General features: G+C 38.5%; 1 protein-coding gene across 2 annotated transcripts in view; it reads left to right on the forward strand.

Annotated features, from left to right (window-relative positions):
• The first annotated feature begins 6,529 nt into the window (after nucleotides 1-6,529).
• The window catches only part of btbd11a (BTB (POZ) domain containing 11a), a 175,892-nt gene continuing 168,697 nt past the window's right edge, over nucleotides 6,530-13,724 (forward strand). For both annotated transcript variants that reach the window (XM_046873443.1, XM_046873444.1), the window contains exon 1: nucleotides 6,530-7,683. In XM_046873443.1, the coding sequence (XP_046729399.1) occupies nucleotides 6,816-7,683 (868 nt within the window). In that variant the 5' untranslated portion in view covers nucleotides 6,530-6,815. The remainder of the gene's footprint in view (nucleotides 7,684-13,724) is intronic.

Raw genomic sequence — 13,724 nt, forward strand, 5'->3', positions numbered from 1 at the left:
GTCAAGCCCCAGAATTGCGAATCTGACGCTCTTGGGTCCTTGAGCAAGGTCCTTAACTCCCTGTGCTCCAGGGGCGCTGGGTCATGGCTGACTCTGTCGCTCTGACCCCAGCTTCCTTGCATCGCTTGAATAGGCGAAGAAGTATTTCACTGTGATGCAATGTAAATGTGACAAGTAAAAAGCACCTTGTTAAAAATCTATTTCAGATACAAGCACATTGGCTAAATATTAATATATTTATATAGCTGTGTAGGTTTGTTATGATTTTATATGAATCTTTTTGACAGCATGCAATGTTGAGATAATGCTCAATAGTATCAAGCATTTATATTTCATCAGTACTTTCAGACACTTTCATCATCTGCAATGAGACACAATCCGAGAATACTCCAAGTGTAAGGTGAGGGTTACGTAAATTGCAACAACTTTGTGTCTTAACTACTTTGCCTTTAATGTAGCCAATACATATACATCTAATAAATCACATTTTTTTAAACATGGCTCCACATGGATAATTGTGTGTGTGTGTGTGTGTGTGTGTGTGTGTGTGTGTGTGTATCCTTCCTGATTTAGAGATGCCACCAGGATGCATTTAAGACGAGGGCAAGCTGGCAGATGCATTTTGATGCTTTGGGTGATGTTCTACTGGGAAACATTGGGTCCAGGCTTTCATGTGGGTGTTACTTTGACAAGTATTTTCTTTTATGGTAACATTATTTCCTAATATCAGTGTCTTCTTTCAAAAGAAATGATCAAATAAACAAATTCAACAGGAATGGTTTGAGGAGTAAGAGGGAAGTGTTGTCTCAGATCTTTTCCAGATCTCAAACTGATTGAGAATCTGTGGGATGTGCTGGACAAACAAATCTAATCCAAGGAGGCCCCAACCTGTAACTTTTCACACTTAAAGGATCTGCTGCTCACATCTTTTGTGCCAGATACCACAGAATATCAGAGCTATTTTGGTAGCACAAGGTGTGTTTTAGTGCGCGTGTGTGTGTGTGTGTGTGTGTGTGTGTGTGTGTGTGTGTGTGCGTGTGTGTGTGCTCGTGTTTGACTTGTCTGTTTGGTATTTAATTCCGGAATTAACATACCCATATCTATTTGTTTTGATGTGTATTTTGTGTTCATTTACAGAATATCCCCATTACTGCTCACTCAGACATTCATTCTCATCGCATCATTATGCAATTCCTGTAAAATCTTTTTAATAGGTCATAATGACCGAAATGTTAATTAGTAAGTCTAGGTGTGCCACTGCATTTGCATAATGATGCTTTGTGCTTTGCTAGAAGAATAAAAGTAACTCTGTCACAAACATAACTACATTCTATAAGACACTGTGATGTTTCCAAAGCAACCAGAAGATCATGCAGCAGTAACTCAACAAAAAGGCAGGATGTCTGTATCCCAGCTAGCTACTACTCTCTGCAGACAATACATGTACTCAACAAATCACAAATTAAATGGTAGGCAATTGAGCGCACAACTGAAATATTTATGCAGTGTAGCCACTGTGCTGCTTACTAATGAGCAGTTGCAATCAACTCGAGCAATTGGCTATACAATTAGAAATATATATATATATATATATATATATATATATATATATATATATATATATATATATATATATATATATATATATGCCACACCTCTTAATAGGCATATACATATATTTTAACCAAATTGTAATGATAAACCACAGCATGAAGATTAGAATAGTAGTAATAATAACATGGTTTTGCATTCGATAAAAGTGATGATTAGAAAATTATATCAGAGTAATACTCAAAAATGACACCAAGGACTGATAAAATGATCCTCGGTGAACTAAAAACATATTCAGGTTAAAGAATTAAATAAATCAGCTACATGCTACTAACTGAAACAGCTAATAGGTAAGGGTGATTTCTATGGGGTATCCTGCTGCCCTTATCAATTTATGATTTTAATGAAATTGAATTCCAAATGTAATGAGATGATATTTCATGAGATTTTATGTGCAGGTGCTGTGGATAAGGAGATGGCTAGTGGCATCCTAAGGATATTCATAAGGCAAGGCATTTTGTACCACAGCAAGAACTCTGACCCATGCCATGTTACTCTCAGCTGGACATATGCGCTTCCTCATGCAAAGTGCATCTGACTTCAAAAAGTTATCCGACTACTAAAGCTGTAGCTCATCATGCCAGCTAACGATGTTAAAAACTGCATCTCTATGTGAAGAGCAAATTGTGGTCTAAAAGCCAGTATGAAGTGGTCAATCACGGACATGTCAAAAAGCGTGGGGATAAAGATAATTCGCAAGTTCAATAACTGAGAAAATGTGTTGATAAATGTGGTTCTTATTAAATAAACACTCCAGCATCTGAACAAGTAAATGTCATGAAGAGCATAGTGATATTTAGTAATTGGTTTGTGATGGTGTACTGAAAAAGCCATGTATAAAAGTGTACAATCGGACTGTATTTTATTTTGTGTTCATGTATGTAAAAATTGTAGAATATCTTTTTTAAACATTAGAAAAATTAATTTATATATTTCTGGTGAATATGCTGTCACCTTGCTGTATAAAACTCAGTATTTAAAAATGTCACTATGGTAAAATTACTCTTTTACATATTGACACTACCTACTGTATTAAGTGCAGAGCAACATGCATGGTGCTATTTAACACTTAGTTAAACTATTCCAGCTGCCAACTATGTAGCGTTTTAATCAAATCAAAGACATTTGTAGTTCCACTTGCTAATTAATTGATTTTTTTTAGCTGTCTTGCCACTTCTTGTGAGTTTTTGCTCAATATATATATAAAGTATACATTTTTATAATTAAACTAAAAATAGTATTACAGTTCTAATCAATGTGAAAACAAATAAACTAATATGCAGTCCTAAGAAGGATTCTGCTTACATTCTGTTTCTCATTTAAGACTATTAGCTTATACTTCTAGACATTAATCTGTTCCATGTGACATTGAAATGACATTGAATCCAAACAAAGTAACTGAATTCTTTAAAATTCAAAAATGAATGTGTCAGGGATCCACCAGCCACACCTTCACTCAACCCACCTATCACTCCGAACAGCTCTCCTACGTACTAATCATCTACACCTGGAGCTCATCAGCCTCCAGGCTATATAACCACCGTTCCTCACCAAGCACATTGTCCGTTCTACAGTTTAGGCTGACGAACATTACTGGACTACCCAAACCACCTTCACTATGTGTAGAGGTTTGGTTTCCCAGCATCGGGACTCTGTTTAGCTCTTTGAGCTTCTGTCTACTCGTTGCGTCTACCAGGATTTGCTACATCCAGATCTTGTCTCTGGTTTGCCGTTTTCTGCTTTTGCCCTGTGATTATTCATTCGAACTTTGTTTACTGCACTTCGGTTTCCGGCACGTTCTTCCGCCTGACAGAATGTGACTCATTCTAATGGCTTTGGATGAACTGGCACCTTTTAAACCGCATTTCTGTCACGTTACTTACAAACTCATAAATGAGTCATGACTCATGTCATGAATATACAAACCCACAATTCAATCCTATATACCACTGAGACAGGATAGTATGAGAGATTTCTCTAGCCTATGACAAACAAAAAAAATATGCATGCACATGAATACTAGACAACAGAAGATGGTCAGAATGCTTTTTCTCTGTTTTTCAGCTACATGGGTGTTTGGAAAATGACTACCAAATCCCTTAAACCTGTAATTTCCAGTACATTGTAATTGCAACCCAGACTACTGTGAGAGTTTCCACATTGTCAACATCAATTAGACTTGAGGCACAGCGCAGGTTTGTGGGGGGGTCAGAATTCTCAAGGGATAATTAAATGTGCATTTTTTTTTTTAAATAATCTATTAAAAAGGAATTCATAGGAATGAATTTGAATGTAACTTGCAATGATGATATACATAATGTCCTTCTTTATTCATCTTTAAAACATTCATTTATTCATCATTAGTAACTGCTTTGTTCTGGTCAGGGGCACAGTGAATCCTGGAACTTATCCCAGAAAGTCCTGGATGATACACAGTCTATAGGGCACCATTATCACACATCCACACACTCATTCCTGCTTAGGGCACTTTAGTGTAGCCAATACCAAGCATAACTTGGGGAGTTTGAAGAAAACCGGAGGACCTGCAAGAACACCAGACGGCCATGTGAAAAAATACGAAAAGCACTACAAAAACAGTGACCTAAGATCAGGATTGAAGTAGAAATCCCAAAGCTGTAAGAAATCAACACTACCTGCTGAGGCACCACACCACCTGTTTACTGCTGTGTTCCTATAAATTTCATTCGAATAAAATTGCAGCTGCTGCACCATGACACCATTACAGTTTTATGTTTATGTGCATTTCTGCATGATCACTCATTTACTATTATTACTGCCTGAAAACACCCTCGCAGGGTAAACAGGAAGACACTGTATCCATTTGGCAAATTGGAAGCTTAATGAACTTAATTAAGACTCCAATCCGCAGTCCACGGCTGCCACTTGATTAGGTCTTGAAAATGAAATTGGACCTTGCCATTAATGACACAATCACAAATTGTGTTATATTAATCATGCAAATCTTGAATTACTTGATTACTGTATACCAAACAGCCTTCCCCTGATGCTCTGTGGGGTGTCACAACATTTATTGATTAAATAAATCACTTGAGCTGGTTTTATACTATTAGTATGTAGCATGAGTTTGTTTGTACTTATGCGGTTAAGATTCTGACACAAATTCTTTTTTTTTTATATATTATGAGAATAATGCACACCTGGCTAGGGAATAATTAATAACCAATGATTAATAAGATGCTGTGAGGATGATTAAGCAGCAACAGTGATGAGGGTATGCTCTTATCTACCGCGTAATAACACACACGATTATTGTCTGTCTCTTTGACATTTTTCACATTCATTAAAAGCAAGGTTTTTCATTGGAAATATTAAAAAATAAATATAACAACAATAATAATAACAACAATAACAATAATGTTCATTTTGGTTTAAAGGAAATAAATTAAATTAAATCGACATTTACAATAATTCTTTTGGCTGATGTTATCCAAGCACACAGCTGAGCAGTTGAGGGCTGAAGGTCTCGCTAAAGAAGTCAACAGTGACTAGGCAAATCTAATCCCATCTGTCCTTGAATAAATAAATGAACATCTGTATTATGCTGATTTCCTTTACTGTCAAACTGAAAGCTATTATAATATTTTGCACTTTATATTTTATATATTTGAAAATATTATACATATTATATACACTATAGGCCACGTCTTTTGATTTTTCTGGTTATTTTATTTTCATGAATGTTAAATGTTTATTGGGATTATTATGATTGTTCTTACTAAATTGTGATATTTAATGTTTGTCACCTCATGAAGATTATGGACCTTTAAAGAAGTAGATGCTGAACTCGCAAACATCCCAGAGACGTACCAGTGACTATTGACACTGGACCTCCTGGAGTGTTTAAAGGCTCTGGCATGGAGAAGCTGATGTTGGATCTGTGATGATCGCAAATGTTAAGCTATTTTATGAGTTGCTCAGTAGCTCCTAGTTTTATAACCATAATGACTGTAGAAGACTGTAGGAACATCATTAGTGATAATCTTACATTCCAGTGCTCATGTTAGTTCTCACTCTCCAGTGTTCTGTATTGCTTAAAGACTATAATCACACTCTTGATGTCACTCAAATGAGGATGGGTTTTGAGTCTGGTTCCTCTCAAGGTTTCTTCCTCATATCATCTAAGGGAGTTTCTCCTTGCCACAGTCGCCATGGCTGCTCATCAGGGATAAACACACATCGTTCACCTTAACTGTGGATTTCTGTAAAGCTGCTTTGAGACAATGTCTGTTGAGAAAAGCGCTATAGAAATAAACTTGACTTGACTTATGTTTGGGGATGAGATTCTGTTTGCTTTTTTTTTGTGCTAACATTGATTTTACAAGCAGTTGATAGCATGCTGATAGCTACATGTATGCAATGACCTTGACTACACAGCTATGGTGAGAATGGTGTTTTACATTGTGTCTGTGAAAGACGCAGTCTGTGTTCTTATCTTATCTTTTTTTTCCCAGCATCTTTAGCCTAAACAGCCTCTGCAGGCAGTTTGATAGATGATGAGCCATGAGGAGTGAAAATGATGCAGAACAGATCAGCTGTTATACCGCAGTAAGTGTCAGAAGGCATCTCAGCCCCCATCATCGTGACTTCTGCCTGGAACATGTTGCTTAAAGACTATTACCTTCTCCCGCCTCATTAGTCTATTTCAACATCCAAAATGGATTAGGACGATTCACTTTCATTCGTCCTTTGCTGATTCCGTTTTTTTTCCCTTGCATTTAATTCCTTTTGTTCGCCATCAACACCTTAGCAGCTAAACGCAGTGATAGGAATCTCGGGTTAAGTCCAGCCTCTGGCTGTCACTCAACCAAAATCCCAGGGTGTTTATTGGACACTTTCATGGATTATTTGCATATCCCCGCCCATCGAGTGGTTCTGCAGTGGCTGGAGAAGGTATCAGTGATCGAGCTCTCACACTGCGCGCACTAAGTTGGAGAGGCGCTGAGACTCTGGAGGAAGATCCGCCTGTTGAGTGTTGAAGGAGTGAGAGGAGCTGCACCTGTGCGCATCTCCCCAAACGATTTCTCCTACAAATTTGTTTTTATTATTAGACTTTTCATCTTAGACTTTTTTTTTCTCCGTGCGCTTTAATGTAACCACATTCTTTCTGCCTTGTTCCTTCCCGTTAAAACGCAAGGCACAGCCCACAATTATGAGGTGCAGCCATGGCAGGCAAGGGTAAGGCAGCCGCGAGGACGCTGGAGGATTTGACGCTCGATTCCGGTTATGGTGGAGCGGCGGACTCGTTTAGGTCGTCCAGCGTGTCGCTTTGCTGCTCCGACACGCACCCGTCGTTCCCGCATGGGGGAAACTGCTGGCATCTGACCGAATCCATGCACAGCAGACACAACAGTCTGGACACGGTGAACACCGTGCTGGCGGAAGACACGGAGATCCTCGAGTGCTCGGGCCAGTGTGCCAAGCTGCCCGAGCTCGAAGAGGTGCCGTGGAGCGTGGCCGAGGTGGAGGGCGCGCTGCGGAAGGACGACGAGGCGGTGCGCTCGGCCGGCGTGCCCCGCGACATCGTGGCCAAGCTGTCGGCGCTGCTGAGCCGCGCGCTGGTCCGGATCGCCCGCGAGGCGCAGCGCCTGAGCCTGCGCTACGCCAAGTGCACCAAGCGCGAGGTCCAGAGCGCCATCAAGGTGGTGCTGTCGTGGACCATCTCCGCCAACTGCGTGGCTGCGGCGCTCGGCGCGCTCTCGCTCTACAACATGAGCACCGGCGACCGCTTTAGCCGCGGCAAGTCGGCGCGCTGCGGTCTCGTCTTCTCCGTGGGGAAGTTCTTCCGATGGATGGTGGACAGCCGCGTGGCTCTGAGGATTCACGAGCACGCCGCCATCTACCTGAGTGCTTGCATGGAGACCCTGTTCCGCGAGGTGTTCGGTCGCGTACAGAGGAGCGCGCTCGTGGAGAAGGAGAACGGCGTTCCCAAGCTCACTGTCGAGTCCCTGGAACAAGCGATCAACAACGACTCAGAGCTGTGGGGTCTGCTGCAGCCCTACCAGCACCTCATCTGTGGCAAAAACGCAAGCGGTAAGAACCTGAAGTGAACTTTATACCATTTTACTGGTATTCTGATGCTCTCCGGCTTTGTCACCTACGCGCAGGGACCTTCTCACCTTAATACCACCATCATACCCACTGCGTATCCTGTGCCACTAATACAATTTCATAGCTTACTTTTTATTCTACTTAATGTTTAGGCACAAATATGAATCAGCTGGAAAAATGGAAAAAAAATAGTTGTCCATCAACCCCATTTATTTTTGGCTAAACCAGTTCAATTCATTTTAGATATAAATAGCACTGGTCTAAAAGTCATCTTAAACTTGATAAAGTGATTTAGACAGATGTTTTAGATCAGAAAAGGATTGACAAGGTTTGCACCCTGCACCGTTATATGCATCAGTGGGTCAGATCTGATAGTAGTGATCCAGTCTTTCCCTAATACTCACTTCCGAACCAGCAGCTCCATTCTGATTCCCAATACACATTACAGTAGTATTAGTATAGAGAAGATTAAATTCAGTAATTTAACTACTTAAAATATCTGCATTCTCTATATTAAAATTTAATTACTGGGTAGTCCAATCACTTAATCCAAGACTTACTCAGTCATCACAACAGTAGAGAACAATATTATTTTTACATAACATCAACCTCTGAGTGTTTTATTTCTCTTATACTGTACCACAACAATCTTTCAGCGAAACAAGTGTTTATCAATTCAATTGTTAAATGCAATTAATAAGAAAAAAATGCATAGCTGTCTGTCCTGATGACTTTCTCATGTCGGAAAAATGGGGGAAATGAAGCTTTTGAACTGGACAAAGCATTTAGCACTGGATAAATGAAATCTGTTATGTTGAGTGTCATCATGCAAGTCCTTATGTAAGATGTTACTATAGAAAGAAAAACATATTTGGAACCAGCACAATGATTTTCTGACCAATCAGATTTGAGCCTTCTATAGAAGGTTGGGATGGTTGGTTGGGATGTGCGTGTTCAATGCTGTGTTTTCCAGACTTTTAAACAATCCCTTATAAACAATTGCAACTGTACTAACATAGGTTTACAGTCGCATGCAGAGACAGCTATCGTAAACACTTAATTCGCTAAATAAGGTTTGTGTGCTTATGTAAATATGGTAATTTTGAGAAATGGGGTGAGGGATGGGAAGATAATATTAAAATGACACATGTAAGTTATGGAAATTAAAATGTCACAAGGAATATTTTGATTTTTTCCCAATCTTATCACACTACTTTATCTCTGATTTAGAGCAGGTAGAGTTCTTGATCTAGCGAACTATATATAAAAAATAATTAATGAAATTAAAGTGACTTTGATACTTTCAGTCAAATTGGCAAGTGACAATAGTTTAAGGAGGCTAGTTCATGGCCATGTGTGTGTTACACACTTTTTCATGCACGATGTTTATGCAAAGAACCATTTTTGTTTCATTTTTTTATTTGCTGACATGTCAAAACTTGATGAATATGACCACATTATAGTCCTCCTCCATCTGCTTGTATTAATAGCATCATATATACAAAAGCCTCATCGTAGATAAACATTTAATCACAGGTTTCGTTTAACAGGGAGAATTCCAGCATGTCACTGGTGATACAGGAGCTCACTCTTAGAGGTTATTTGTTGATTGTTGATTTTATATTAACCCATAAAGCATTAGAGAGATTGTGCATATGAACATTGTCAGAGCCAAGTTCTTATTTAACACAAAAAGGGTTAAGATTACCGTATTATTCAGACTATAAACCGCTGCTTTTTTCCCACGTTTTGAACCCCGCGGCTTAAACAACGAAGCGGCTAATTTATGAATTTTTCCTGGTTTTTTTCCGGTTTCACAAACTTCAAGCCAAAAATCTGAACCCCATAACATTAGACCAATTAAATTTCCGAACGGAAACGAAAAAACACACTTCACCTGTGTTCTGAGCTGCACGGCATCGAGAGAAAAACTTCACCGATGGAGATTTTTAAACGCATGACGATGCCAAAAGAAACTCCCGAGAGAAATAGTTGTGAAAGGAAGGAGGAAGACAGTGAACAATGCCTTTCTTGGTCGGCTACTGTTTAGATACAAGACGTTGTAACGTGTTGAGTCTGGGTGAAGGGAGAGCTCGCTTCTGGCATGCTATTCCCAAAATACCGCTATGCTCCTAAAGGGAGCGCAACATATTTCACCCGTTATACCGTGTGTAACGTGTCTTTCGTTAAAGCCTGTGTAAAGTACATTAGTGTAGACACCTGCGGCTTAAAGACAGGTGCGGCTTATTTATGTTCAAAATAAAAATATTTGTAAAATTCAGTGCGGCTTATATATGGGTGCGCTTTATAGTCGGTATACTATGATAGTTAATTCAGTGTAACAACTCAAAGAGTTTTTTCCTTCTAACATCTTGTAGCATCATTATGATTGTTTTTCTTGGAGGACATACCGTGTCGCTTTGCTGAATCGAGAAGCATGCACAGCAGGCCTTTTGTTCCCAGCCTTGTTATTAATTTGGACAGTTGAACAGGTGCGAGTTCACCATTCGCTCTGCTGCATGGTGTGCTGCACAACTGCTTCCTACACCTGTTGAACCAGCCATTCCTCTAATTCATGCAATAATGCGAACCTGTTTCGACATTACGCATTTTGGTGTTGGTGATTGCCATGTATTTCTTGCATTTCTCACTCCGAGTGTTACGTCAGTGATTACAAAAAGACAAGGTGACAAGAATTTAGAGGACTCTTACTTTACCAGGAAGTGAAATTTCATCATGTCAACTACTGTTTTAGAAAGTAAGAGTGAATATTATATATAGGTATATATCAAACTTCTTATACCTAAAATATTCAATATTGCTGAATCTGTCATCTCCTCTTTATCAGAGATGTATTTCAGTAGTCAGGAATTCGGGAGATCAGTAGGGACTGGTACTTGGCCAGATATCAAATAAACAACCGGTTGCGTAGGCACCGCTTAAATGAGTGATTTATTCTAACCTGCTGATAGCGATCAACAAGGCACTCAATTACATTTACAAACAATACTAATAGCTGCTTTACTGTGTAGATAGAACATAGCAGTAGCAACAACAAAGGTATTTTACAGAATGTTTTCTAAAGTAACTAAAGTAGGGTTGTGCAATACTGTACAAAAAATGATTTAATTTTAAGTGATGAATGACAATGATTAAATCAGTGGTTCTTAACCTTGTTGGAGGTACTGACCCCCACCAGTTTCATATGCGCATCCACCGAACCCTTCTTAATTGGAAAAATAAAATATGATTTTTTTCAAATTTAAAACATAGGTATATATTTTACTGGTGCTCAAAATAAACCCTGCATCAACATCGCTGTGTTCAAAGAACAAAACCATTAAAACATGATTTTCACACAAAAACAAAAACATAATAATGAATATTTACTGCAAATCAGTGTGACTTCTGCTCACGAATCATATGACTCCCCTGAGACTGACTCACCGAACCCCTGGGGTTCGATCGAACCCAGGTTAAGAACCACTGGATTAAATCTTTTGTTTTGCTCTTACATATTGCAGTTCAAAACTATGCAATTTATATGTAGTTTTGTCATTTGTTAGAAATGTGTTGATGTGCAAAATACAGCACCATTGATATAAATTAGTGCAACCAAATGCACTATTTGTGTTTAATTAAAAAATAAAATATATATTTTTTTATAATGGCATCAAAAGAAGAAAAATGTTTGCATATTTCTTATAAATGGCATAAAATTTTGCCAAGTAAAGGATGCATCATATGTATACTAAACTTCTTTTTGGACCTAAACGTATGACATCAAACAAATCGGCTAGATAGTATGAATCTAAAAACAAGTAAGTATGATGTAAAATTAACATATCAGCTAGGTTTTAGAGTACTGATTTCCATACTAATAATTAATAATCATGAATATTTTCTGTTAACAAGAAAATTACGATTATTATTAAGTAGAAGTTGTGTGTAGTAGAATTTTTGTGCAGTTTATTTGCGTACAAAATGTCAATTGCACATATTGTGAACTTCAGTAATATTAATGCATTGCTAAAAATAAGCTCTCTATCAACTGACCTGCATTACTGTAAACATAGGGACATTCAATAATTGACTTTAGCACCTTCTGAGTAGTTGGAGATTCAGTATTCCTCCCACTCAGGAGACCTAGCACCTGCAAATCCACCTGCTGTTGTTATCTCATGTGTTATCTAAGAGAGCGGATTTATAGATGGATCGTTCTGGAACTTTCTCGCTGTCATTTTCTTTCCTGCTCCTGCCCCCGGAGAATACACAGATGACTCGACAGATTGCCATCTTTACAGAGTTAAGATGCAAAGCACCAGTTTTTTTTGCCAAAGCTGGCTTTGATGCATTTTTATTGCACTGTGACTTTGGAGCGAACGAGGTGAAAATCTCGAAGCCATTTCACAGCTCCTTTGAGTGCAGAAAACAAAGATGAATGTCCCACTTTTGTGTGTGAGTAATTCCTACTCCTCTCAGGTGTACTGCACATCTTCACCTCATTTCTAAAACGTGTAAAAGTGTTGAAGGTCCTTCTCATGTGGGTTGGGAGCTTTTAAGAAATTGTGACGCAGCTTCATTTGAGACATCTGTCATCAGACTACAGGAAATACCTCATTACTTAATGGATAAAATGTGTGTGTTCGTAACTGAAGATGAAAGGACAATGTCGAAGGGTAGTATGAAATGAGATAAATGTTCGGCTTAGATAAAGAAAGAAGAGAGATATGGCGATGAGGAATGAAAAGTTTATGAGATAAGAAAATGGAGGGCAGAAGGAGGAGGACTTTTAAAGAAGATTTATTTTTAAGATCGCAAAACAAAGTTGTGGCTGTTTTACATTGCAAATCTGAATAGATGATGCAGTGTGTAAAGAGCAAAATTGGAGCAAATTTGCGGTTATAGTACCGTAATTTCCGGACTATAAAGCGCACCCATATATAAGCCGCACCCACTGAATTTTACAAATATTTGTCTACACTAATGTACTTTACACAGGCTTTAACAAAAGACACGTTACACACGGTGTAACGTGTGAAATATGTTGCGCTCCCTTTAGGAGCATAGTGGTATTTTGGGAATAGCCTGCCAGAAGCGAGCTCTCCCTTCACCCTGACTCAACGCGTTACAACGTCTTGTATCTAAACAGTAGCCGACCAAGAAAGTCATTGTTCACTGTCTTCCTCCTTCCTTTCACAACTATTTCTCTCGGGAGTTTATCTTTTGGCATCGTCGTGCGTTTAAAACTCACCCGATGGGTTTTTTCCCCCGATGCCGTGCAGCTCAGAACTTTTTGTTCGGAAATTTTATTGGTCTAATGTTGTGGGGTTCAGTTTTTTGGCTTGAAGTTTGTGAAACCGGGAAAAACCCAGGAAAAATTCATAAATTTGTCGCTTCGTTGTTTAAGCCGCAGGGTTCAAAACGTGGGAAAAAAGTAGCGGCTTATAGTACGGTAATTCGTGTGGTATTAACAACAACATAATTACTGAAATTACAAACTGTAAACAATTTTGATATTGTGGGGATAACATTATTAATATGGGTATTCTGAAAATGAAATGTACTGAGATTTTATTATAGATTTTTTATATAATTATTTTGTTTATATTATTTTTATTATTGAAATTCTGCATTTGCAGATTGCATTTGCAAAAAAAATGCCTGACTTACATTTCTTAAATGTTTTCTTTTGTGATAGTTATTGTAAGATTCTATTTAATATATAACGTGAAAATAATATCCAGAAATATATTTTTATACTTTGTGGAGTTTATCATTTTCCCAGTGTTCGTGTTGCTCCACTCTGGGTCCTCCGGTTTCTTTTCACGCAACCACATGCCAGTATTTTACTATGAGGTGTGTGCTAATGGTGCAGTGCAATGGACTGGCATCCCATCCAGGCTGAGTTTTTCCTCCTTGTGTTTTGTGCTCCTTGGCCAGCGTTCAGATCCTCTATAACCCTGATGAGAATAGATCAGTTAAATCAATAATTGACTATTTTCTTGGGTAATAAATTTACA

The sequence above is a fragment of the Silurus meridionalis genome, chromosome 18 (assembly GCF_014805685.1).
Source record: "Silurus meridionalis isolate SWU-2019-XX chromosome 18, ASM1480568v1, whole genome shotgun sequence".
Classification (NCBI taxonomy): domain Eukaryota; kingdom Metazoa; phylum Chordata; class Actinopteri; order Siluriformes; family Siluridae; genus Silurus; species Silurus meridionalis.